The sequence below is a fragment of the Manis javanica genome, chromosome 2 (genome assembly GCF_040802235.1).
Source record: "Manis javanica isolate MJ-LG chromosome 2, MJ_LKY, whole genome shotgun sequence".
In the NCBI taxonomy this organism is placed as follows: domain Eukaryota; kingdom Metazoa; phylum Chordata; class Mammalia; order Pholidota; family Manidae; genus Manis; species Manis javanica.
In genome coordinates this window covers 3,945,840-3,969,857 of record NC_133157.1, presented here as the reverse complement: position 1 = coordinate 3,969,857, position 24,018 = coordinate 3,945,840, and the positions used below count along the sequence as shown (strand labels likewise).

The window sequence follows — 24,018 nt, the reverse complement described above, 5'->3', positions numbered from 1 at the left end:
GACCCCGTCCACAGAGGCGCCTGCTGCCTGTCTCAGAGGCAAGCCCCCAGCAGTAGACGTCATCTGTGCACGGCACCGCAGACATCAACAACCAGACCTGATGAGCACTTACCCGGGGCCCAGCCTTCCACAGACTCAACTAATCCTCACTGCAGCCCAGCCCCTGCGTTTATCCACGAAGAAACTGAGGCATAGAGAAGTTAGGCCCTTCTCAAGAGGTCACAGGGGTTAAGTTGGGAGTGTGGCCCTTTACCCCAAGATCCTCACACTCAGCAGCCAGAACAGATTCTCACAGGAGGTGGGGGCGCTGGCTGGAACCCCAGGCCTGCATGGCCCGGCCGGCCTGACCCCGGGGCACCCCCTGCTAGGCCCTACCCAAGCCCCCTCCTCAGGGCCGGCCTGCTTCCGCGGGCCTGGAGGGCATTTTGTGAAAGGCAGGGAGCTAGAGGGGAGGTGTTTGCGGCCATCCTCTCTCCGCGTCCCGGGGACCCCAGGCTCTCGGGGCGCGGCAGCCGCCCCGGCTCCCCGCGCCACTGCTCGCGCCCTCCCCAGGGCGGCCTTGTTGCCAGAGCGGGAAGGAGACATTTGTCATCCTTTGCCTCTTTCCCCCTCCGCTCTCCGGCGGCCCGATGGAGATTTATTCCTGGCCTGGGCGCCGTGGCATTCGGAGCAGGGAGGGCACTGGAGGCCCCGACAGGCCGTAATGGATGGGGCCGCCGCCCCCGGGGCCGCTCCCGCCCGAGCCCCATCCATCAGGAGCCGCTCAGCGCCGGGCCGGCGCTAACGAGGCCGCCGGCCGCTCCCCACCGGGCACCCCAGCGCATCCTGCAGGCTCCCGTCCTGCTTTGGATTCTTCCAGAGCTGGGCAAAGTGAGGGGTGGGCTCACGCCTGGCTGGCCATGGGCCTTTCTTCGCCTCTGAAGCCCCCAGTCTTGACACAGGGGAAGGGCCCGCTGGGGTGCAGCTGGCTCTACCTTTCTGGCGACACAGTGGCCCCTGTGACACAGGCCAGGCCTCAAGCATGACCCATCACCCCCACGTCTGTTGCCCTGCAAGACCCACAGGCAAAGGCATTTGCAGAATGCGCGAGTCCCACCCCATCCGTCCCTTCACGCTTGGAGGCCAGCTGGGGGTGGCCATTCACGCCGGAAACCAGCATTAGTTTTGCCTGAGAGCAGCTTGTCTCTTCAGTTCCGGGGGCGCAGGCACAGGGGAGCACATCCTCTCATGAAGCCCTCAGAATGGCCCTGTAGGTCGCAGTTTTGTCTCCACTGTACAGACGGCGAAACCGAGGCCCAGAGACACTTGTCCACCATCACGTGGCCAGAAAGTCGTGCTGGGGTTTCATCTCACAGGCCACATTTGCTCCCTGTGTCCTATGCTGTGTGTTCATTCAGCGCCCACCTGTGCTGGGCATCATGCCGGGTGCTTGAAATGCAGAGAGGCAACGGGACAAAATGAAATAAGTAGCAAACGGATGAGGCCGCAGCGCAGCCCCACTGCTTCCGGGTGGGCAGTGGAGGGGTTGGCAAGGGCGCAGAGACTTTGGGTTATGCCTGGCTTTGCTCACTGCTGCACCCTAGGGCCTAGAATACAGTAGGTGCTCAATAAAGGCTTGTTGAATTAGTGCAGGGGAAAGAATAGCTAGCTTGTGATCCTAATGCCGAAAAACGCATGAGAAGGCCAACCCTTCCTCGGGACGGACTTGTCAGCGTGTCCTGGGGCTTCTCCAACAGAGTGCCATGAATTCAGGGCTTAAAACAGCAGAGGTTTATTCTCTCATAAAGTGGAGCCCAGAAGTCCAAAATTAGGGTGTCAGAGGGCCGTACTCCCTCCAGAGGCTCTAAGGGAGGGGCCTCCCTGCCTCTCCCAGCTCCTGCTGGCCGAGGTGTCCCTCCTTGAGGCTCTGCCCCTCCAGTCTCTGCTCGGTGCTTGCGTGGACTCTCCTTTGCACGTGTCTTCTCTTTCATCTCTGATAAAGACACCTGCATTGCATTTAGGGCTCCCCTGAATAATCCAGGTGCTCTCACCCTAAGGTAATTAATTCCATGTGAAAAGACTCCTCTTCCAATTAAGGTCACATTCTCAAGTTAGTAGGTTAGACAAGGACATAAGTTTTTGAGGGCCACCCACCATCCACCCCACTGTAATTGTCAAAGCATCTTACCACAGTGGTAGAAAGTCCTGCATTTTCAGTATTATTGGGTTTTGAGAAAACTACCTTTAAAATTGCTATTTTACAACACTGCCCCTGGAGTCTTGTACGTTGCCCTTATGTTTTTGTGAAGAATATGAAAGGGTTTGTAATCAGTCAAAAGTTTTAATCAGCCAAAGGTGACAGATACACTTTCCTGAGGAGTAAACATTTCTGGCAAACCTCTCTTCTGTGTTTATTAGGAAACTGTCCAAAAACAGAAAAGTTCCCAAACTCCCTACCTCCACCATCCCACCACTAGGATTAACAAATGTTACCAAGGTCATACTTGTTTCCAATCCTCCATAATTATTATTATTAAAGAAATAAAATACAACAAATACAGCCTGAAGCCCCTCCTCACCCTCCCCAGCCCCACGCCCTTCCCTTTCTTCCCTGAGGACCATCCTGAGGTTGGAACACACATGCTTTCCACCTAAGTTTTCACATTTTTGCTATACCATTTGATGCCCAAATATATTGCATATTATTTACTGTGTTTCACACCATATACGTTGCTGTGCTCAGTGACTCATTTTTTTTCACTCCCTATGTTTGCAAATGTTAGCTGGCTCCCCATCTGAATCACCCACCGTGGATGTAGCTGTCTCTGTCATTGGACAACCAGGTGGCTTCTCATTTCTCCTGTGACAACGAGGTGCCCTGCATGCCTTACACCTGTATGTGAGATTCCTCAGGGTCACGTCCACAAGCACAGCCTCTCCGAGATGCCCCGACTGTTCCCATGGTCTCTCTAGCACCCTCATGACCCCCAGGGCAGGGACGCCCCACTTGCCACTCACCTTTCCCCAGGTGCCAGGCTGTCCCCGCACGGTAGGCTCCAGAGCGGTCTGGAGTATTTCACTCTAGTCACGCCAACTCGGCTTCCCTGGGCGTTTTCCTTTCTCTCCAGAAGGGCTGAAGCCACAGCCAGCTGTGTCGGGGTGGGGGGTGCACTGGAGTGCAGAGGGATAGCTCCCAGTTTTGGGGTGCAGGCACTCAAGATTGGCAGAAACTCCCCAAAAGCCTGGCCAGCTCTGCAGCCCATCCTGCCGCCACCGCTGGGTGCCTGTGCGAGGACCTGCTAATTGAATTCACCCTTGTGAAAAATGTTAACAAATTGCAAATGACCCCGTAGACAAATTTAGAAGTCAAGAGTGTGCTGCTAACTAAGCCTCCCTTCTCTGTCATTAGCTTTTATGTTGGATCCACAAACAATTAAAAAATAACCACAAGCTCAGAGGCCCTCTTCTCTAATTAGCTCTAAGAGTCCTGCCAGGGAGAGACTGCACCTCAATTACCACCCCTTCCTCCTGGCTAGTTAGGAAAGACGGGCCCTCGGGCCAAGGGGGGACAATTAAGAAAAAGGCAGTGGGACTGAGGGGGGAGGTAGGGGGACTCCAGTGGTCCCTTGGGGACCAGAGCTGACCAGCCAGCCCACCCCAGGACAGAGGTGCTGGCAGCCACCAGGTTGGAGGGTCCTCTGCACAGGGAAGGTGCCAGGGACCATGGAGGCCAGCATCACCTGGGCGGGCGGATGCTGCATTGCTGCATCCTTGGTAAAATGCAGATGTCTGGGCCCCAGCCCAGGCCGGGCAAGTCAGAACGTCCGATGGTGGGGCCCAGGTACCTCTGCTTCCAATGAGCTCGCTGGGGGACTCTTATTTACCCTCAAGACTGAGGATCTCTGGCCTCAGCAGGATGAAGGGAAGAAAGACGTGTTCACATGCAGCTCCTGGTCCAGGACAAGGCCAAGCACAGCTGGCTGCCAGGGACGTTGGCAGGCCCTGGGCACGCTTGCTGTTGTGAGCCTCTCCCTCCATAAAAAAGTAATAATAATTGAAAGTACTTTATGGCTGTGCTGGTATAAATATAAATATGCTCCAGCCTGGGTTATTTTTATGTCTTTCTTCTGATTTTAGAATAGATTAAAACATTTTCATGGCTCCCTAGCAGTGTCTGAGGGCCCAGGCCCCATGCCACCTGGGCCAGCAGACAAGTTGGCCCCGGTTTTCCCCACAAGCTTTATCACCGGCTTCCTCTCTTAAGGGGTTCCTCTCTTCCCCTGTCCCTCCCAGCACCTCCTTTCTGGAGGGAGCGGAGATGAGGCAGAGGATAGAAAACTGGCCTTGAAACCTGAGACTCCAGACCCAGTGTAGCTCTCCCCTGCCCCCACACTGAGGGACTTTGAGTGCATCCCTTAACAAACTCCGTGGAACTCCATTTCTCCACTTGTAAGTGGGATTAATACTACCTCCTCCTATGACAGAAAAAAAATGGTGTAAATTCATCAGTAAAGAGTTCTTTGAGCTCTTAGGAAGAAAGAGACAAACAAGTATTTTTGTTATTTGAGACATAGAGCTGGGGCTACAATTCCACTTGCCTGCAGGGACCTGGCAGGTCAAAGGGCAAAGCCAGCCCCATGTAAGGCAATAGGGAGTGGTGGGGACTGTGTCAAATTCAAGCACATGCCTGGCCTAAGGGTAGCAGCTCCAGCCGGTTACTGACACAAGGGGAATGTGGGCTCAGTGTTACCAGATCATCTAACACCTCATTAAAGAAGGCCAGGTATTTGGATTTTTATGTGAATTCTTCTGATTAAAAAATATATATTGATAGTAAGAGTTTTTACGTGCTGTAGAACAAACTAAGCATGCCTACAGGCCAGGTGTGGCCTAGAGTCTGTCTGCCATGTGCAACCACACTGGTGCAATGGTGGTGGATATAGATCCCAGGGAAGTGTTTCATCTCATTGAACTCCTTATCAGTACTTCAGTATCAACAGTTCTTTATCAATAAGTGGGGGGACATAGTAACAGTTCCTGTCTAGTAGGGTTCTTGTAAAGATGAAATGAAGAGTCGCTGGCACATGGGTGCAGTGTGGGAGGGAGGTGGGCATGGTTACGACAGGCAACAGGCGGATCCTTGTAGGAATGGGACTGTTGTGTCTTGACCACGTGCTGGGTACAGGAGCACATGTGATGAGACTGCACAGAAATACATACCCACACAGATGAGTACCAGCGATCTGCGGAGGTCTGTACAAGAGGAGGTGGGTTGTCTCAATGTCAATATCCTGGTGACTTTGTTCTTTAAGAGTTTTGTAAGATGTCACCATTGGGGGAAGCTGGATAAGGGATGCAGGGCATCTTTGTTTTATTCTTACACCTGTATATGAATCTCCAATGATCTCAATAAAAATATTGACTAAAAAAGCCCCCCCCAAAAAAAAAATCATTGAACTGTGGCTTTGGCACCATGTGGGCAATGTTAGAATCACTTTACTAGAAAAACAGTGGTACGACTTCAGGCACAAGTGAAGTACTTGGTAAATGGTCACAGGGGTCACGTCACGGTCAGATAGATGAGCCCATTTAGGAAGCCCCAGTGGCAAGAAGGGAGGCCCCCAGGCCTGAACGGCACTGCTCAGGCCGTGCGAGGATGGGCCCTTCGGAGCCCCACCCGTGCTGGGGCACCCCCAGCTGATGGAAGAGCTGGGTCTCCTTAGATGGCACCATGGCTGGGTGTCCCTTGTGGGTTCAGTTTTGATTTAGAACCTGAGAGAAGCTCAGCCCTCCGGCCTTTTTCCTCCAAAACCAGACCACTCGCCATCCACCTTGAGCTCCGAACTGCATGCTCAGCTGGGGAGATGCGGCCCAGCCCGGAGGCCACTGTCCACTGCTGCAGCCCCTGAGGGTGTGTGGGCGCCAGCGCCTCTCCTGCCTGGGGAACAGCCGACCACTGGCATATTAGAGATGGATTTTAATTTTATTTTAACAAAATAGCTGTCTCCACTGGAAGAACCACCAAGCGCCAAATAAGGACCAGTTTTGAGTGGAATCACGTTGAACAGACCTCCGTGCTGTCATTGATTTTCCAGGAAGAAAAAAATTGCCTCTGGCTACTAAACCGAATTAGTAGTCACTGATGACCAATTATTTCAGCCCACTGTGAATGGAGAGCCGTACTAAAATCCGGTTTGTCAGACCCAAGGCTCCCTTCTCAAACACCTTTCAACAAATGTGTACCTAAAGTCCCTCAGAAGGCTCCTACAGCTTCCTCTCTTCCGCCAAGTTCTCCAGCTCCACGAAGTTTTAATGAGCAGCGAAGATGAAGATGGGCTGGCATGAAAGGCCCCCTCTAATCCACAGAGCGCTCTTTGGCAGAGAGCAGCCGCACCAGCAAATCAGAGCTGTCAGCCCTCAGCCCCCACACGCACAAAGTGTCAGCCTAATGTTTGCAAATGATCATTTCCATTTCCCTTGCTCGTCCCTGGTGCCTTCATCGGAGATCAACCCCTGGTCTGGGGTATCAATCGCGAAGCAGTGAAGATGGATTTGATGGAACTAATTTGAAGTTTCTTGCAGGTCTGCCCTGAGTAGGAGCTGATTTCATTTCATTTCATTCCCCATTTTCCGCTCTATTAGACTTAGTTTTGACATGGTTTTGCTGTTAGTGGGGACATCAGGATGGTGAGGAACTTTTCCAAGAGGTTCCTGCCAGGTTATCAACAAATAATTTGTCACTAACGCGGTGCTCACAAACAGAGAAGAGGGCAGCAAGGAAAACCTCAGTGTGCCTGAGGCCCTGGGGCCCGGGGACAGGCCACCAGGGGGCCAGGGCGAATCAGACTTCTTTGTGGAGAGGAAGCTAACAAAGTCCAGAGAAGCGAAGTGCAGAAAAACACAACTTAACTCTACCGTCTGGGCATGGAGCAGGACTGGCAGCAAGGGCACCGGGACAGGGATGGTTGGACGGCGCAGGCCTGCTTTGGGGTCGCGGAGCTCACAGCCTAACCGTGAGGAGCAAGGATCTGGATCTGCCTCCCCGGGTGATCTGTGTCTGTGAGCAAATCTCAGGCAAGTTGCTTGATTTATCTGAGCCTCAGTTTCCCCATCTGAAAGCTGGAATGTTCATCCTTACTTTCAGAGTGATGAGGAGTCAGGGAAACTGCAACGGAAATGCTCAACAGTGGACTCGGTGTAGTAGGTGCTCATTAAAACAGGAAATGCTTTGGAACCACTGTCCTCCAGTGCCCGTCAGGCCAATGTGCGGCTGGGAGGCACGGAGCCATGATGCGATCCCTATCTTTGTTCACACTGCTCCCTCCGTCTGCAGTCACCTCACTTCCTTCCCCTCCCAGCCACTGTCCTTGTCCCACGATGCCTTGGCTGAATTAGCCCTTCTCTCCTCTGAGCTCTGATGGCCGTCCAAACTCACACATAGCCCTGCTGGGGGGTGGGCTGCAAGGTGGATGCCCCCAGAACCTTCTGACACAAATGCAGCTGTTGCTTGCTGGTTGTGTGCTCTTGGGCAAGCCAGCGAACTCCTGGGGCCTCAGGTTTCTCATCTGTGAAATGGGGGTATTAGTGTCTGTCTCTATAGATTTGTGCGAGGGCCCAGGCGGCAGGCAGGCAGTGTGGGCTGCGAGGGTGATCGCTACTTCCGCTACATGCCCTGTGACCCCAGCATGCAGAGAGCACGTCCCCACATCTCAGAGAGCCCGGCCCATTACAGGGGGCCCTGAATGCTGCTGCGGGGGTCAGATGGATGGAGGCACAAGTAGTACGTGAACACAGAGGCCATCTCATTCACAAGCCGAGCGTCCCTTCTGCTGTGTCTTCCCTCCCCGGGGAGGCCTGGGGTCCTCAAACCCCGTACCCTTTCTCTGGTCCGGCCTGATTCACTCCACCACATGGCAGCAGCTCTGAGTGTGGCTGTCATCACGCCCCCCCTTTCTCCTCTTGCTCGGCTCCCTAGTACCTTCACAAAGACCTTCCTGTTACAACCCTTGGGTCAGCTATTTTCTCCTCAATCTGTCTTCTTAGTTTTTCTTTCAAAACAACTTAATTGAGGTGTAATGTACAGACATTGAAATGGCTCACGTACAATTTGATGAACTTTGACAAGTGTGTGTACCTGGGCATCCAGGGAAGGTAACAGTGCATCTCCATCACCCCAGAGTCCCCAGGCCCTTTTGCAGTCAGTCCCTGCACCCACCTCCAGGGGGGTCTCCGCCCTGACCAAGCTCCCAAACTCTGGTGTGGACCTGGATCAGAGGCCTTCTGCTGCCCTGGCCCAGGAGACCCTCCCCAGACCTCCAGGCACAGGCAGAGCATCTCTCTCGAGGCTCTGCAGGCCTCCAAGCAAGCCTCAGCCCCATGTCCCCAGCCCTGACGCTCTGGGGACCCTTGCGGGATTACACGGAAGCACAGACTTCCATGAGCCCAGATCACTTTCCAACAAAGTTTTAAAGACCCATCATGAGACAGGCTCTGGGGGGACACCTTGTCCAGCCTCCTCCTTGGCTTCATGAATCCCCTCACCTCAGGGTGGGGCCACTGCCCCGTGTCCCCTGCCCTGACACGACCCTCTGTACCTGGGTGGGGGGGCGGTGTGCCATTGCCCTTTCTGGGCCCAGGATCTGCCCTGACATGCTGGCTCTAGTAACAGCCCCCGGGGTGGAGAGGTAGGGCCCAAGAGGCCTCAGCTCGCCCTCCATGTCTGCACACTGTGCAGGGTACCAGGGCCACACCCCCGCCCCCGCCCACCCGTCTGTAGGCTCCAAGGAGAGGCTCATTTCTTCCAGAGACAGCCCATCTAGGGCATTGCAGTGGAGGGGGCCAGCCACCCCCAGGAAAAGTTTCCTTAAAAGGAGCGGGATTGGATCTGCAGCCACACAGATCTATTGACAAAGCACAGACTGTCTGGGCAGGGAGGTGTGGAGGGAGCGATCCAGCCTCCACCCCTGCTGCCTGAAGCATGGAGCCTTGTGGGAAACGCAGACACGGAAGAACCAATCTCCCTGTACAAATGTCAGAAAGATCTTCCCAGGTGCAATTGCAGGGGCTCCAAGTCCCGCAGAGTTAAGGGAAGTCTCCGGAGTGACCTCGGGGGGAGGCGGGTTGTTTCATTTAAGCTGAGACCCAGTGGGATGGAGCGAGCCGGGGACAGTGAGGAGCAGCCCCGGAGGACGCTGGCACCGGGGGCTCTGGGAGAAGTGGGGTGCCCTGGGCTATGCCAGTCTGGGAGGCAGCAGGAGAGGGATGGGGTTTGGGAGACGGTGCGGGGCCTTTGAAAAGTGCACCTCACAGCCCAAGGGTAACGAGAAACCTGGGGGTGTTAGGGAAGACAGGCTCAGACGGCATCGCTAGAGAGCCGAGCTCCTGTGCGGATGGGCGGGCAGGGCCCGGGACTGGGGCTGGTGCAGGGTTGTGCCAGCAGATGGTGCCCACCGAGGTCTGGGGGCCTACGTGAGCAGGGCCAGGCCCATGGGTTGGCCTCTGTCTGGCACTGGCTCACAGGCAAGTTCCCTTCAGCCTGTGCGGAAACCGGTTCTTACCCTGCTGGCTGCGGATGAGGTAGCCCAAGGGGTGGGAGTCAGGCTTTGCTGTTAGACTGTGCTGTGTGACCCTGGGCCAGCCCCTGGCCTCTCTGGGCCTCGGTTTCCCCACTCCCACCTTCCCACCGCGTTTAGTGAGGGTAAATAATTAAGACCTTCTGAGCGAACTCCTCCAGCTCCACCAAAGAGAGCTGCAGACAGGACGGCTAGAACTGTGGCCATAGGGACTTGCAGCCTGTGGCAAAAATCATTCATTTTGTGGTGGAAAAGTGCCTTTTTTTATTATAAAGAACTACATTTACTTAAAAAAAAGTTGAACATTGTCTAAGGTAGCAGCAAAAAATAGATGCAGAAGAAAACAAGAAAAATGGCTCATATAGATGCATCCTCAAAGGGTCAAGTATGTGGGAAGATGCTAGAACTCCCTGGGGGTTCCCCCGCCGAGGCCCCCTGGGCTGCTTGTGGAGAAAAGGGTGAAAAACAAATACTCGGACAGTCCTGGCCCTATGTTCATAGGCTGTGCACCGTGGGGCTGGGGGGCAGGGAGGGCTTGCATCCTGACACCGACTCTGGGGACCTGGACCTGTCACCTCCATTACTGGCTGTGTGGCAGAGTCATTCTCAGACTTGGAGGGTTTTTTTCCCCTTCTTTATTTGTTACAAGAGTGACATAAAACCAGTAAGTTGATGGGGAGGGGCCGGGCCCCGTTGGCCCACCCCGCCCATGTCTGTCCCCAGCCCCCGCGCTTCACTGGTGGGCCCCCTTCTGGTCTGTCTCCATCCACTCACACTGAGCTGATGCCCTGGGCACCTGCACCTCTTCCCCCACCTCCTGGCATGTCCTGTCTGGTGTAGTAACCAAAGGTCCAGCTTCACTGGGCAGTTTCTTTCCTCCCCCCGGGGAGACTCGGTGGGAAGTGGGCCGCTCTCTGCAGCCTGCCTCCCGTCGGTGGGGGTGGTGAGGACACTGCAGTAAGGCCTTCCTTACTAATACCTTGCCCGATCGGATACAGTACTATTTCATTTAGCAATCTTTCATTTGCTCTTCTAAGTGAGACTGACCAACAGTGTATATACTCTCTTTGTCTCAGTTTGGATCATAAAACGATTTGGGAAGCTTTTTTTTATAAAACACTCTGGAGAGCCCTGGAACTCTGTCTGTAGCAAAGCTGTGAGAGCTCACGTGTCCCCAGCACGGTACCACAGCTCTGTTAACGTTTTCTACACATGCGTCAGTTAACTTTGACCTTCTGTATTTTCCTAGATAAATTATCCATTTTGTTTTGATTTTCAAATTTATTAGCATAAACATATACATAATATTCTCTTACTATTAAGAAAAACATCTTACCTGAGCTCGGGGGCAGCTCCCACTTTTGTGTCACCTGCAGCTCAGCTTGGGAACATTTTTTGAGAACAAAAAGTCAGAATCACCTATACAAATTTAGGCACAAAACCAAAAACTTAACTGGAATGCAAAAATAAACCAGAACAAATTACAGACTGAAATAAGCTGACAAATGCCACAAACCACAAAATCCAGAAAAATAAAACATTAAAAAATTAATTGCCCTCTGTTCATTTTTCTCCTATGCTTTTGGGTTCCTTACTCTTGGATTATCTCTTTGTATGACAGTAATTTTATACTACTTTTCCATAAAGTAGAAAGCTATTCCAGTCTTCCCTCTAGCATGCTTGATTACATTTTTAAAAATATTTTACTTTGATATTCATAAATGACATATCCGATAAGGTGTTGACATCCAAATTATATAAAGAGCTCACACAGCTCAACAAACAAAAAGCAAATAAGCCAATTAAAAAATGAGCAGAGGAGCTGAACAGACACTTCTCCAAAGAAGAAATTCAGATGGCCAACAAGGACACGAAAAGATGCTTGCTCCGCATTGCTAATCATCAGAGAAATACAAATTAAAACCACAATGAGATAACACCTCACACCAGTTAGGATGGCCAACATCCAAAAGACAAACAACAACAAATGCTGGCGAGGTTGTGGAGAACGGGGAACCCTCCTACACTGCTGGTGGGAATGTAAACTAGTTCAACCATTGTGGAAAGCAGTATGGAGGTTCCTCAAAAAACTAAAAATAGAAATACCATTTGACCCAGGAATTCCACTCCTAGGAATTTACCCTAAGAACACAGCAGCCCAGTTGAAAAACACATATGGACCCCCATGTTTATGGTAGCACTATTTACAATAGCCAAGAAATGGAAGCAACCTAAGTGTCCATCAGTAGATGAATGCATAAAGAAGATGTGGTACATATACACAATGGAATATTATTCAGCCATAAGAAAAAAACAAGTCCTACCATTTGCAACGACATGAATGGAGTTGGAGGGTATTGTGCTCAGTGAAATAAGTCAGGCAGAGAAAGACAAGTATCAAATGATTTCACTCATCTGTGGAGTATAAGAACAAAGAAAAAATTGAAGGAACAAAACAGCAGCAGACTCACAGAACCCAAGAATGGACTGACAGTTACCAAAGGGAAAGGGACTGAGGAGGATGGGTGGGAAGGGATAAGGGGAGAAGGGGATAAGGGGAAAAAGGGGTATTATGATTAGCACACATAATGTAGTGGCAGTGGGGGGACACGGGGAAGGCAGAATATACAGAGAAGACAAGTAATGATTCTATAGCATCTTATAACACTGATGGACGGTGACTGTAATGGGGTATGTGGGGGGGACTTGATAATGGGGGGAGTCTAGTAACCATAATGTTCACATAATTGTACATTAATGATATCAAAATAAAAAAATAAAAATAAAGTAAAAATATTTTACTTTGAAATAATTATAGCTTAGCAAGAAATTGTAAAAAATAGTACAGAGATCCTGTATATGCTTTACCCACATTTACCCCAGTGATAAAATCATACCTAACCACTGTGCAATATTAGAACTAAAAACTGACATTGGTCCAATGCACAGAATTGATTTCTTTGTGATTTTCTCACATGAACAGATGTGAGTAAACACAGGCAGATACAGAACTGTTCTATCACCTCTGAGATCTCCCTCATGTGACTCCTGGGTGGCTCCCCTCCCCATCATTCCCTAACCCCGGGCAAATTCCACAGTGTCCCATGCATGGAATCATATGGTAAGTAACCTTTTGACATTGGCCTTTTTCACTCAGCATAAAGGCTTTGAGATCCAAAAGTTCCCATTTCTCTGGAATAAATGCCCCAGGAGTGCAATTGCTGGGCCACATGGCAAGGGTATGTTTAGTTTTTTAGGAAACTCCAAGTATTTTCCAGAGTGGCTCTACCCCTTTACATTCCCACCAGCAACGCACGAGACCTTTAGTTTCCCTGCATCCTTGCCAACATTTGATGTCGCCACCACTTCCCACTCCGGCTCTGCTAAAGGTGTGAAGTGCCTACGTCATCATGAGCTAATCTGTATTTCTCTGGTGGCTAAGGATGCTGGTTGTTTTCACATGCTTACCTGCCATCCATATATCCTCTTCCATGAAACATCTCTTGATGTCTTTGGCCCATTTGCTAATTGGATTGGTTCTGTTTGCTTTTTACTGTTGAGTTTTGACAGTTCTTTACCCCTTCTATCTAGAGGTCCTTTGCCGGGTGTATGGTTTGCAAATACTTTCTCCCAGTCTGCGGTCTGTCTTTTCGTCTTCTTAAGAGGATCCTTTCACGGGACAAAAGTTCTGAATTTTAAGGAAATCTGATTTATTCTTTTTTTCCTCTTCTGGATTATGCTTTTGGTGTCAAGTGTAAACTCTTCACCTTGTCTACCTCTAGGTCCCAAAGATTTTCTCTTATGATTTTTTTCTAAAAAGCTTTATAGTTTCACATTTAAATGTATGTTTGAGTTCATTCTGGATAGGGTGTAAGACTTAGGTTGAGAGTTGTGTTTTTTTTAAATTTTGGGGTTTTTTGGCTTACGCTGTCCAATTGTTTCAGCACCGTTTGTTGAAAAGACTATTCTTCCACTGAATTTCAGTTTCCATCCGTTCACTCTAACCTATTATAACTCATATACAGCTTTATTTTTATAACACCCTGAATTATGAGAAAGTATATCTCCTAGAAGTTTACTTCATCTTTCTCTCTCCAACTCCTCCCGTGCCCTGTTTTCCAATGACAGATAATCACAGAGCGGCAGTGAGCCAGCTCGCCTGGAGTGGACGGCTCCTGAGGCCCAGGTGCGGGTGTTCCGTGGCTGAGGCTGGTGGTGACCCAGCAAAGGAATGAGGGCGGTGCTTCTGCGTGGGGGCCGTCTGCAGGTGGGCTGGTGGGGACCAGCCCTCTGAGAAAGTGGCCTGACAGCGGAGCCCTGGAGGGGGAGGAGAAGCTGAACGCGTGCCGAACAGGAGAAAGAGGATTCCAGGTGGAGGGCAAAGGCTTGGAGGGCTGGGAAACCGCCCAAGCTTCGTCTAAGAAATGTCAGCTTAAAGAAAGGGTGGTGTGACCTGATTGATGTCCTGAGCCTTCCCGGTGTCAGACAACCTCTCCACCTTTTTATCCAAGTGAATGAGCCACAGCAGAAATGGGCAAAGCCTGCTGGCTCTCCTTCAGCTGGGGCTGGGCCCCTGTGACTCAGGGTGTGTCCACTGCCCTCCCCGCCTGAGCCCCTTCCTGCCTCTCCAGGTAGTAAGAACCTCTGGCCTAGCAGCAGCAGGACCCAGAGCCAGCCAGCCCAGGCTGCAGGGGGCTGCAGGGGTGGGTTCTTGGTGATATATGCAGCAGGGGCTGCTGGGAAGGTCACTTTTCTGTTGTGAATGGCCTCTTGGGGTAAATCCTGCGAGATGACACATCTAGTGTCATTAGAAAGCCTAGCTATAAATTAGGCTGCTCAGAAGCATGGGGTGTGTAATAATTAAGTAATAAAAATCGCCACAGGAGTAAAGGAATTGGAAAACAAAGAGCCACTGTTGGTAGATGCACTGCAGGTTGCTCTGTAAAGAGACTTCTGAGCTCAAGTGGCATTTCAAAGCCACTGAACCTCCAGTCAAACAGAGTCTTGGCCCAGCACAGTCCCAAAGAGGTGCACATGTAGTGCAAGCAGACTGTACCAGGGGCACAGGTGGGGTAGGAGAGTGGGAAGTGCAGATCTGGGGTCTGGTCCAGCTTTCCATTTGACTCTGGCTCCACAATGTTCAAAACATGGAAGGGCCCAGCAGGTAGTAGAGGTAGTCTGGTAAAAGGGCAATAGGGAAGGGAGAGGTCTGGGGCCAAATGGCACCAGACAACTCAGGTCCAGCCAATTGTTGTTACATAGGAATGCAGGCCCATGTGGTCAGAACATTTTCAAGAAAATCTGAAAGTTGGTTCTTTATGCAAACTTTCCCAACTTTTAGGTGTTGGCAACAATTTCAAAGTCTTAAGACAAATTCTGGAGGCCAGAAGCTTGAAGTCAAGGTGTCGGCTGGGTTGCGCGCCCTCTGGAGGCTTTAGTGGAGCCTCTTTCCCTGCTTCGTCCCGCCTCGGGTGGCCCCAGCATTCTTTGGCTTGCGGCCACATCACTCTAGTCTCTGCCTCTGAGCTCACTTCTCCTCCCCTTCTCCCTGTGTCTTTCTTCTGTGTACCTCTTAGAAGGACACTTGTCATTGGGTTGAGGGCCTACCTTAAAAAGCATTTACGTGATTATTAGTAGCATCTCGAGATCCTTAACTTGATTATATCGGCAAAAGTCCTTTTTCCAAATAAAGTCACATTCACGGATTCTGGAGATTAGGATGGAAACATATCATTGTGAGGGTCACCATTCAACCCACTAGAGCCTGATCAGAACTACTTCCTATAGTTGCGAATAATGTGATTTCTTGGGCCCTACTCCCACTTCCTGAAGCAGAACCTCTGAGGCGTAGGCCCAGGCGATTTTTCTGCACCATGAAATCTGACGACATATGGCCCAGGGATGGGGAAATAACCAGCTTAGACATGAGTGGTAAAAAATCAGCTCAGACTTGAGTGACTAAATTGTTCACGATCAAAAGGAAGATCAGAAAGAAACGAGTGGAGAAAACAAGGAGCTTTATCCACTGTTTTTTTCTTTTTCGCTTTTCACCTCTTCTTATGAAAAATTTCGAACATGCACAAAAGTATAGCAAATAGTAATCCACTCCCAGGATCAACCTTCACAAGCTCAACCATTATCAATATGTTCTACTATTCTTGTTGCATCTTTTTATTGTACTGTATTACATTTTTTGCTGGAGTTCTTTTTTGAAGTAAATTCCAAACATATTATTCTACCCACAAAGCCTTCGTATGCATCTCTAGCAGAGAAAGACTTGAACAACCACAATGTCATCGCGCACAACACAACTGCAACGTTTCCTCAGCGGTTTCTAAAACTCAGCTTAGTGTTCACTTTTCCCCAGTTGCCTAAAAAAATTACCTTTCCACTGTTAATTTGTTTGAATCAGGATCTGAACATATTGCATTTGGTGCTGTGTTTCTTAAGTCACTTTTAGTCTCTATCACTTCCTCATCCTCCCCTTTCCTTCAAGGCCCCTTGTTTGCTGAAGTGAGTGAGTCATCTGTCCTGAAGAATGTCCCACACTCCAGACCGGGCGGATGGCATCCTCGTGGTGGTGTCTGGCATGCTCCTCTATCCCCTTCATCTCCGTGAAGCGTAGTATGCAGGCTGAGAGCTGTGCGTCCAGGGGGGCAGCACCAGTCAGGGGGGCTACTGAGCGCTTGGAATATGGCTAGTGTGGCTGAGGGACTGAATTTTCCATTTTGTTCACTTTTAACCAATATAAATTTGAATTTAAAAACTGAATCTTTGAGATAATCCATTAATATTTTAAATGGATTACATGTTGACATGCTAAGATTTTGGATCTATTAGGTTAATAAAGTGTATTACTAGGATTAATTCCACGTTTTTCTTTTTACTCTTTTTAACAAAGCTACTAGAGAAATTTTAGTTATACAGTGGGCTTGCATGGTATTTCTGTTTGGCAGAGCTTGTCTACAGGTTTGATTACCTCCAGGCTCACTGTGGCTTTTTTTCCCCCCATCAAAATTATTTGATCGATGGTACTGCACGCCTCCTCTGATATCACTTCCCACACAATATTTGTTTGTTACTTTCAGCGATGGTAAGATTAACCATTTGGGTTTTATGTTATGATATTTTACTACAATTAAAAAAATGATCATTTGGTTCAGCTCCTGTAGCCTGACCCATACACCGTAACATTCCCCATCAGCCTTCCGCCTAATCACATTAGCAGCTATTGACGATGATCGCCTAAGTCCGGGATTTCACTAGGAGCGGTAAAACAGCGATTCCTTCCCCTCGATCCCGTCATTCCTCCTGCGTTCACCAGCTCTGTTCTTCTGTACAGATCTTGCCTCTGGCACCTGTGTGGTCACCCTGAGCAGGTCTGTCTTGCAGCCATCCCCCCTGCTCTGGATGGGGATGAGAAAAGTACCCTCTTTACAACGTGTAGGGGTGGGGCCTGCAAAATGCTCTGCCCGGGGTACAGTTCTCCGCAGCTGGAGACCCTTGTCAAAGAGAACCAGAGCCAGACACCAGAGGTGATAAAGACAGATCTCCCTCTGTGCTATTACAAAAGGGAAAAGAACCTTCATTACAGAACTGGCTTGATTCTGAATACAACATGAGGGAGCTTTATAGTCAAGGAGCAGAGGGCAGGGGTCAGTGGATTGAAAATCGCCAAGAAGATAAGGGGTAAAGGGATTCTTGCCAAACTGACTTAACAGGGTTCTTGGTAAAATCAGGCCAATGGGATCAGATATCAAGGGCGGGGGGTGGCGGCACTGACTTCTCAGATTCTTTGCTAAGACTGGCTTCTGGGGCCCAGGATCGAGCCCAAGGACAAGGCCTAGTAGAAAAGAGGTCTCCGAGGGGCTTCTCTAAAATACGGTCACGGGGAGAGTCTGCCACCATCTCAGGCCCAGCGCTTGGTTGGTGTGCAGTAAGAAACATTTGTTGAATGACTTGTCAAGGCGCCTATTTCTTTCCCTGCTCTGGGAGGCCAGAGAGAGCCTCTCACAGCCTTGGGGGGAGCGGTTTGTCCTGCAGCCCAGACAGACAGGAGGTGCCCCCCTCAGAGAGAGGCCTCAGCCCTTCCATGACCTCAGGCATGTCTGGGCTTCTTCCCTGCAGGCCTTCCACCCCTTTCTCTGATCTGCTGCAGCACCGGTACCAGCAGCTCTGGGTGCAGGAACAAAAGGCCACCCAGAAAGCCATTAAACTGGAGAAAAAGCACAAGGTAAATGCACCCTTCAGGCTAGAGTGGCCCCTGTGGATGGGACGGAGAGTGCCAGTGGGGGGACGGAGAGTGTCGGTGGGGCAAAGCCTGGAGAATGGCTTCCTGTGCACTTGCCCCTGGGCTGGGGGTGGGGCCAAGTCTCGCGTCATTGTGCTGAAGGGGTCTTGGCTGTGATCAGGTTCAACCCCTACGGAGCCCCCAAGATTGGAAGATTCTGACGTGGGTCCCTGGTAAGTCGGCTCCATTTTTCTGAGGCAGGATAGAACCCGGTCTCCTGACTCCTGCCAGGGGACTCCTTCCACCCAAACTCTTCACGACTTCACACATCCAGAAAGCAGATTTTAAACTCACTTGACCCGGCCTAGACAGAAACGTGCCCTGTCCTGTCTACAAAGGAAAGTCTGACAAGGTAAAGTCACTGAGGAGGCCACATCCAGGAGGGGCCGTGAAGAATGCATCTTTCCAACTTTACCAGTACGTTTTGTCTCAAACGAATGAATAGGCCCCATGCTGAACACTTCACATACATCACATGCATCATCTCATTTGCACAGGACAAAAACCCATGAGGCAGGTCCCTGCTCCCCAGGCCTGGACAGGGAGGCTCAGAGGTGGTGCAGGCGAGGACACTGGAGCTGAGAAGAGAACAAGGTCTGAACACAGGGGTCACTGTAGGTCCAGACCAGTCACTGTAAAATCCGAACGGCTTACCGTGCTAGCAGTGCCACGCAGACTTCATCAGAAGCACAGTGCCAGCGCCTCTGGTTGTCGCTGCGTCCATAGCCAGGGTGGCCCCCGTCCCGCGCTCCATGCAGGCACCGCGCTGAGCATGCACCAGCTATGCATTCTCTCATGAGGTTGGGTCTCAGCAGATTATCCCAGTTTGTTTCATTTTCACACGGGGAAACTGAGGCTCAGAGAGATTTAAGTGACTGGTCAAAGGTGTCCAAGCTAGTCCTGGACTCAAGTGTGTCCAGCCCCAGAGCCCAGGCTCCTCTTGACTGTGAGGTCCGATTCCTGCTGATTTGGGGGAAAACTTGGGGTTCAGCAACAGTGCTAAACAGGGAAGCACAAGTCCTCAGGGATTGCCTTTGTGGACGGTGTCTGCGCGCCTCTATCATGGCAGGGGTTTTATGGTGGGAGATGCTGAAAGTCCTCCAGGCCCTGCTTTCAGGAGAAGACTGCCTTCAAGCATAGACGAAATGAGGGCCTGGCAGATTCAGGCTCAAGAAAAAGCACACAGAGTATATTACTCTTACAAGTTCTACAAAAACATAGGAGGATGTGAGCACATGAATCGGGCCCCCCAGGACCTTTGTGCTCCCTGTCCTGTGCCCCTCCCTCATGCCCCCTGCCACAGTGGCACATCCTCTCGGGTCACCTGGGTGCCAGTACATCGCCCAGCTCATCTCCAGGTCTGGGGCTCCGACTTGCTCCATTGAGGAGCTCCATATAAACAAGAGTCCCCTGTTACCTGGAAACACCCCCAGGAATCTGTATGATTTTTGAGAAGGATATTGGCCTCGGGCTAAGGTTTGACTGTGAGTGGAAATCTCAGGGGCACCCAAGGAAAACACAGGGTCCAGGGCCCCTCCCCACCTACCATGGGATTGGGGGCCCTGGACCCTGCGTTAGTCTGCTTGGGTGGCCACGACAAAGCACTACAGGCTGGGCAGCTTAGACAACAGAAATCCATTTTCTCACCATTCTGGAGGCTGGAAGTCCAAGATCAAGGTACTGGCGGGGCTGGTTTCTCCTGAGGCCTCTCTCCTTGGCTTGCAGGTGACATTCTCTGAGTGTCTTCACACGACCTTTCTCTGTGTGCATCTCTGGGGTCTCTTTCTCTTCTTACAAGGACATCAGCCCATTGTGTTAGGACACACTCCTTAGGACCTCCCTGAACATTAGTCATTTCCTTAACGGCCCATCTCCAGATACAATCACATTGGGGGATAGGACTTCAACATGTGAATGTGGAGGGGACATGATTCAGACCGTGATAGACCGTGTGCGGCAGGACCCCAAGTGCGGGCACAGAGTAGTTAAAGAGGATCAGGACTTCCTCTGTGCCTCTGAAATCCCTTCTACAGAGACTTTGTGGGCTCCTAACTCAGCCCCTGAATCCTTCCTCCCAAAGGAGTTCTCCTTCTTCTTCCACAAGCAGACCACAGAGGGGACCTGCTCCTGAGAGACGGCATCAGTCCTCCAAATCATGCATTCTTCAAGCACTGTAGAGTCCCTACTAACTGCAGGGCTGTGTGAACTGTGGAAGAAATCGCAAGGATTCCTGGGACCCTGTACCTGCCCTCAGGTGGCTGCATGCCAGAACCCCACGTTCTAGGACCAAACCAGAAACCAGAACAATGTGCTCACAGCACCCCGTGGTCCCAGGTGCCATGGTATCAGGCCTGGAGAAGGGCCGGATCCAGGAGGCATGTGACCAATGGGTGTGCAGCCATGCCCCAGCCCCCGCATCCCTGAATCGTAGCTCAGGCTTCTCCAGGTAGCCAGGTCGCCATATTGCCTTTTGCATTTCTCTGGCATGCAGGTGATGCTCGGAAAGCTTTATGAGACTCGGAGCAGTCAGCTGAGGAGGTACAAGCCCCCCGTGAAGCTGGATGCCCTCTGGCACATGCCTCATTTCCAGAAGGTCAGTCTTGCCTCAACCACCCCTTCCTGCAGTGGCGGGTGCCCCTCACTCTGCCCTCTCTTCACCTGTCCTCAAGACAGTGGAATTTTGTGAGCTCCTAGCCATTGATAGTGTAACAATAGCAATAACAGCAATGGCATAACTAATTTTGAGCAGTTCCTGAGTGCCAGGCACTGAGCTCCACTTACATTATCTGTTGAGTCTCCACACTTAGCCGTGGCAGGCTGCCACCCTCAGTCCTGCTTCACAGGCAGGACGCAAGTGCTGTTAAGTGGCAGCCTTGGGTGGCATCGGGCCAGCTGACTGTGGAGCCTGTGCGTCAGGGCAGACACCATCTGGGCTAAACCCCCTCCACTGAGGGTCATCCGTGCACCACCTTCTGTGCTGGGGACTTAAGGGTACAACCAGACCATGCCACCAGCGCTAAAGCTCCTGCAGATGGTGTCCTGGGGAGAAGGGCACAAAGGTCTGACGCGGGCCCATATAAGGGCTTGACACACACTCAGAGGCACCTGGCACCTGCCTTGCTCTGGCCTCAGAACTGAACTGGTGCTTATTAGGCCACACAGCTCCTGTAGTACCCAGATGGCATCATCTCCATCCCCATTTAGCAGGAGAGGAAGAAAAACGAAAGAGCTGAGGGCATTGGACAGACGAGGTGACCTGGGAGATTCAGGGACAGTGGCCTCGGGATGGCAGGGAGCTGTTCATGCCCAGCTGGGACCCAGCGAGGCTGCCTCAGGGCCACAGGGACACGCCTGGTCCTGGGAAGACAGCCGGGCCAAGCACCGTTCCCGGCCAGCCCCAGCCTGGTGGCTGTGCTGAGTTAAACTGCAATTTAGACAATGAAGGGGCGGGTGCCTTCTTGAGCCTAATGCAATGGAACAAGCCGCGCTGGGCGGAGAAGCCTGCCCGCCGCCCGGATGCGGCCTCTCGCGTCCTGCCCCGTGGCCTCCGTCAGCGCCTGTCAGCAACCGTCCGCCCACCGCCCGCCCGGCCCCGGCCACTGCCTCTCCCAGTCTCCGGCCTTCCGCTGGGTTCCTTCTCCCCTTCCTCCTCTCGCGCCCGGCAGTTCCAACCACAGCCTCCTCCCGGGTCCTCCTGTGGCCTTTCCTCCTTCCTTTTCTCCCTGATTTCCTGGGAGGCTGAGGGGCGGGGCGGAGCCACGACTCTGCCGCAGTGGCGGCTCCCGGCCCCTCGTCTCTGATTTAGAACCTGCCAGGCAGATTCTTTATAGCGCTGCCTGCTGCCCAGGCAACAGACAAAGAAGGGCTCGGGTGGTGTCCCCCGGCAGAGCATGGTGAGCCCCCAGCCCCCAGGTCACCCCGATTCTCCTGCGTCCAGAGCACCTGCACCGCAGGCAGGTAGCCCCACACGCCTGCCCCTCAGTAGAGCACAGAGCAGAATGAACAACTGTTTCCACTGTCAGAGGAGGGGATCTGACTCGGCCGTCCGCGGGTCTCCTCTAGGCTTTCGAGTGTTGCCGTAAAACACTGGCGTGCACACGTAGCCGGCCTGCAATGCCGGCCTTTTACTCAGTGTCCGTCACCTATGCGTATTATCTCATGTCATCTTCCAAACAAGTGTCCTTTCCCCACCTGGGTGGCTGGGCCGGGACCCAGGTTCCTTTGCCTGTAGGACCCTCGCTGAAATGCACCACCCATCATGACACAGAACTAGTGAGACGGGGATAACGACGCAACCCTGGGACATATGGGTGTTTGTGTCTCTTCCGGGGATGTTCACAGGATTCTGTTGGGAAATACTACCGACAAAAAGCATTCATTGAGCCTCATGTGTGTATCAAGTGCTGGACGCACCTTAGCTTAGCTCTGCTGTCCCTGTTCCACGGCATGGAGACTGAGACAGAGCAGTGACGGAGCTCGCCCTGTAAGGTGGGGCCCTGGGTTCAATCCAGGGCTGAGGGGCCTGCAATCTCCCTCCCTCCAGTCCTGTGCCAGCACAGCTCGCTCCTCTCCACCTGCAAAGGTCTCCCTTTTTTCCTTCACAGTGTTCTTCCACATTGCAATTAATTAACTAATCGGGTGATTAGCTGTTCAACGTCCATCTTCCCCAGTAAAATGGACACCCACCCACTAGGACCATGCCTGCCGTGTCCCCACCGCATCCCCAGAGCCCAGAGCAGGGCCTGGCACCCAGTAAGTAACGGTTGTGGAAGAAATGGACAAGGAGTAGATGAATGAGTGAATGGATGAGCAGGACTACCCAGAATGACTGAGAATTCAAAAGCCCTTCACAAACCTGCTGAAATCCCTCACCCACCTGGCTGCCCACTGCTCTGAGCTCAGAGGCCTCCGGCCCCAGGGTGGGGTTGCCGCTCTCCCAGGCCGTGTCCGCCAAACCCCAGGGGGGTCTTGGTCTGCGCCTCACCTCGTGTCTCTGCTAACCCACAACCCCCACCAGCCCCATGAAGAAAGGAAAACATGCTTCCAAAAAAGTTGAACCTGTCACAGTGACGGATGACCTAAACGGGCTCTCCCCACTTGCGAACAGATGTCAACGCTGAACTCTGTCAGAAATAATTAAACACCTTTCACACGGAAAAACAGTCGGCAGGGGCGCAGAGGCTACTCCCGGGGCTGGGTCAACGCGAGCAAGCTGGCCTCGGCGCTAACCCAGCCAGCCTGCCAGGGGGCCGCACCCCTGCACCCAGGCCATGAGCCCCAGTGGGCCCAGGAGGAGAAGCCCTTCGCGGGGCTCCTGCGGGCCTGGCTGGACCCTCAAACAGTGCTGCTGGTGGCCCCAGGCTTCTCTCAGGTCTGTGCGGCCAGCAGCTGCCACAGATGGCCAGTGCCCAGAGGGAGGGTCGCCCACAGCTGGGAGTGGCCCTTCTGCCAGGGCGTTTATCCTGTGCCACCAGCCGGCCAAGAGGCCCAGGCCAGCCATGGAGACTCCATGCTCCTCTGTTTCCTCGTCTGAATATGAGGGGGTAGCACCTGCTCTTGAGGGGCTCTGTGACCCCAAGTTCACTGGCCAAAGAGCCAGGAGGGAGGGGCCTGGGGACCCCCGCAGGTGGTGGACACCAAGCCCAGAGTGAGCTGTCCAGGGAACCTTCCTCAGGACCCATCTGGGGGACAGGATGTGAACTCATCGCCTCCCACGCCTGAGTGGAGGGATCTTGGGCTTGGGGCCAGCACCCTCTGAGCCCTGTGGCCAAGGCAGCAGGCTCTCTACTGCCCCACACAGGGCGCTCTGGGAGCAGCCTGCAGGGACAGAGGAGGGGAGCCAGGTGGTGTGTCTGTGTGTGCGTGTGACTCTGGGGCACACGGACGCCCTGCCATTCCCTACCTGTGAGGTGGCTTTCCCTGTCCCAGGCCCAGTTTCCTCTTCTGTAAGTGGGCTAGTAGGAGTTTTCGAGAGAACACATGTATGTGACATTCAGCAAGCACCTGGTCCCTACTAAGGTCTCAACAAACAGCAGCTGCCATGAGGATGGTCCTGCTGATCATTCATTCATTCATTCATTTGTTCACACATCTTGTTGAGCAGTTTGCTTCAGGCCCTGTTCTCAGTGCCCACCATAGGCTGCTTCGGGCTGCTGGCACCTGGCAGAGGGTGAGGTG

General features: G+C 52.2%; 1 protein-coding gene across 2 annotated transcripts in view; it reads left to right on the top strand.

Annotated features, from left to right (window-relative positions):
- CFAP77 (cilia and flagella associated protein 77) overlaps positions 1–24,018 on the top strand; it is a 125,198-nt gene that overhangs the window by 79,701 nt on the left and 21,479 nt on the right. Inside the window, exons 4-5 of one of the 2 annotated variants that reach the window (XM_073218084.1) lie at positions 17,679–17,784; positions 20,333–20,434. The exons of the other annotated variant lie outside the window; for it this stretch is intronic. Coding sequence (XP_073074185.1) covers positions 17,679–17,784; positions 20,333–20,434 — 208 coding nt within the window. The remainder of the gene's footprint in view (positions 1–17,678; positions 17,785–20,332; positions 20,435–24,018) is intronic. 2 annotated transcript variants of the gene reach the window in all.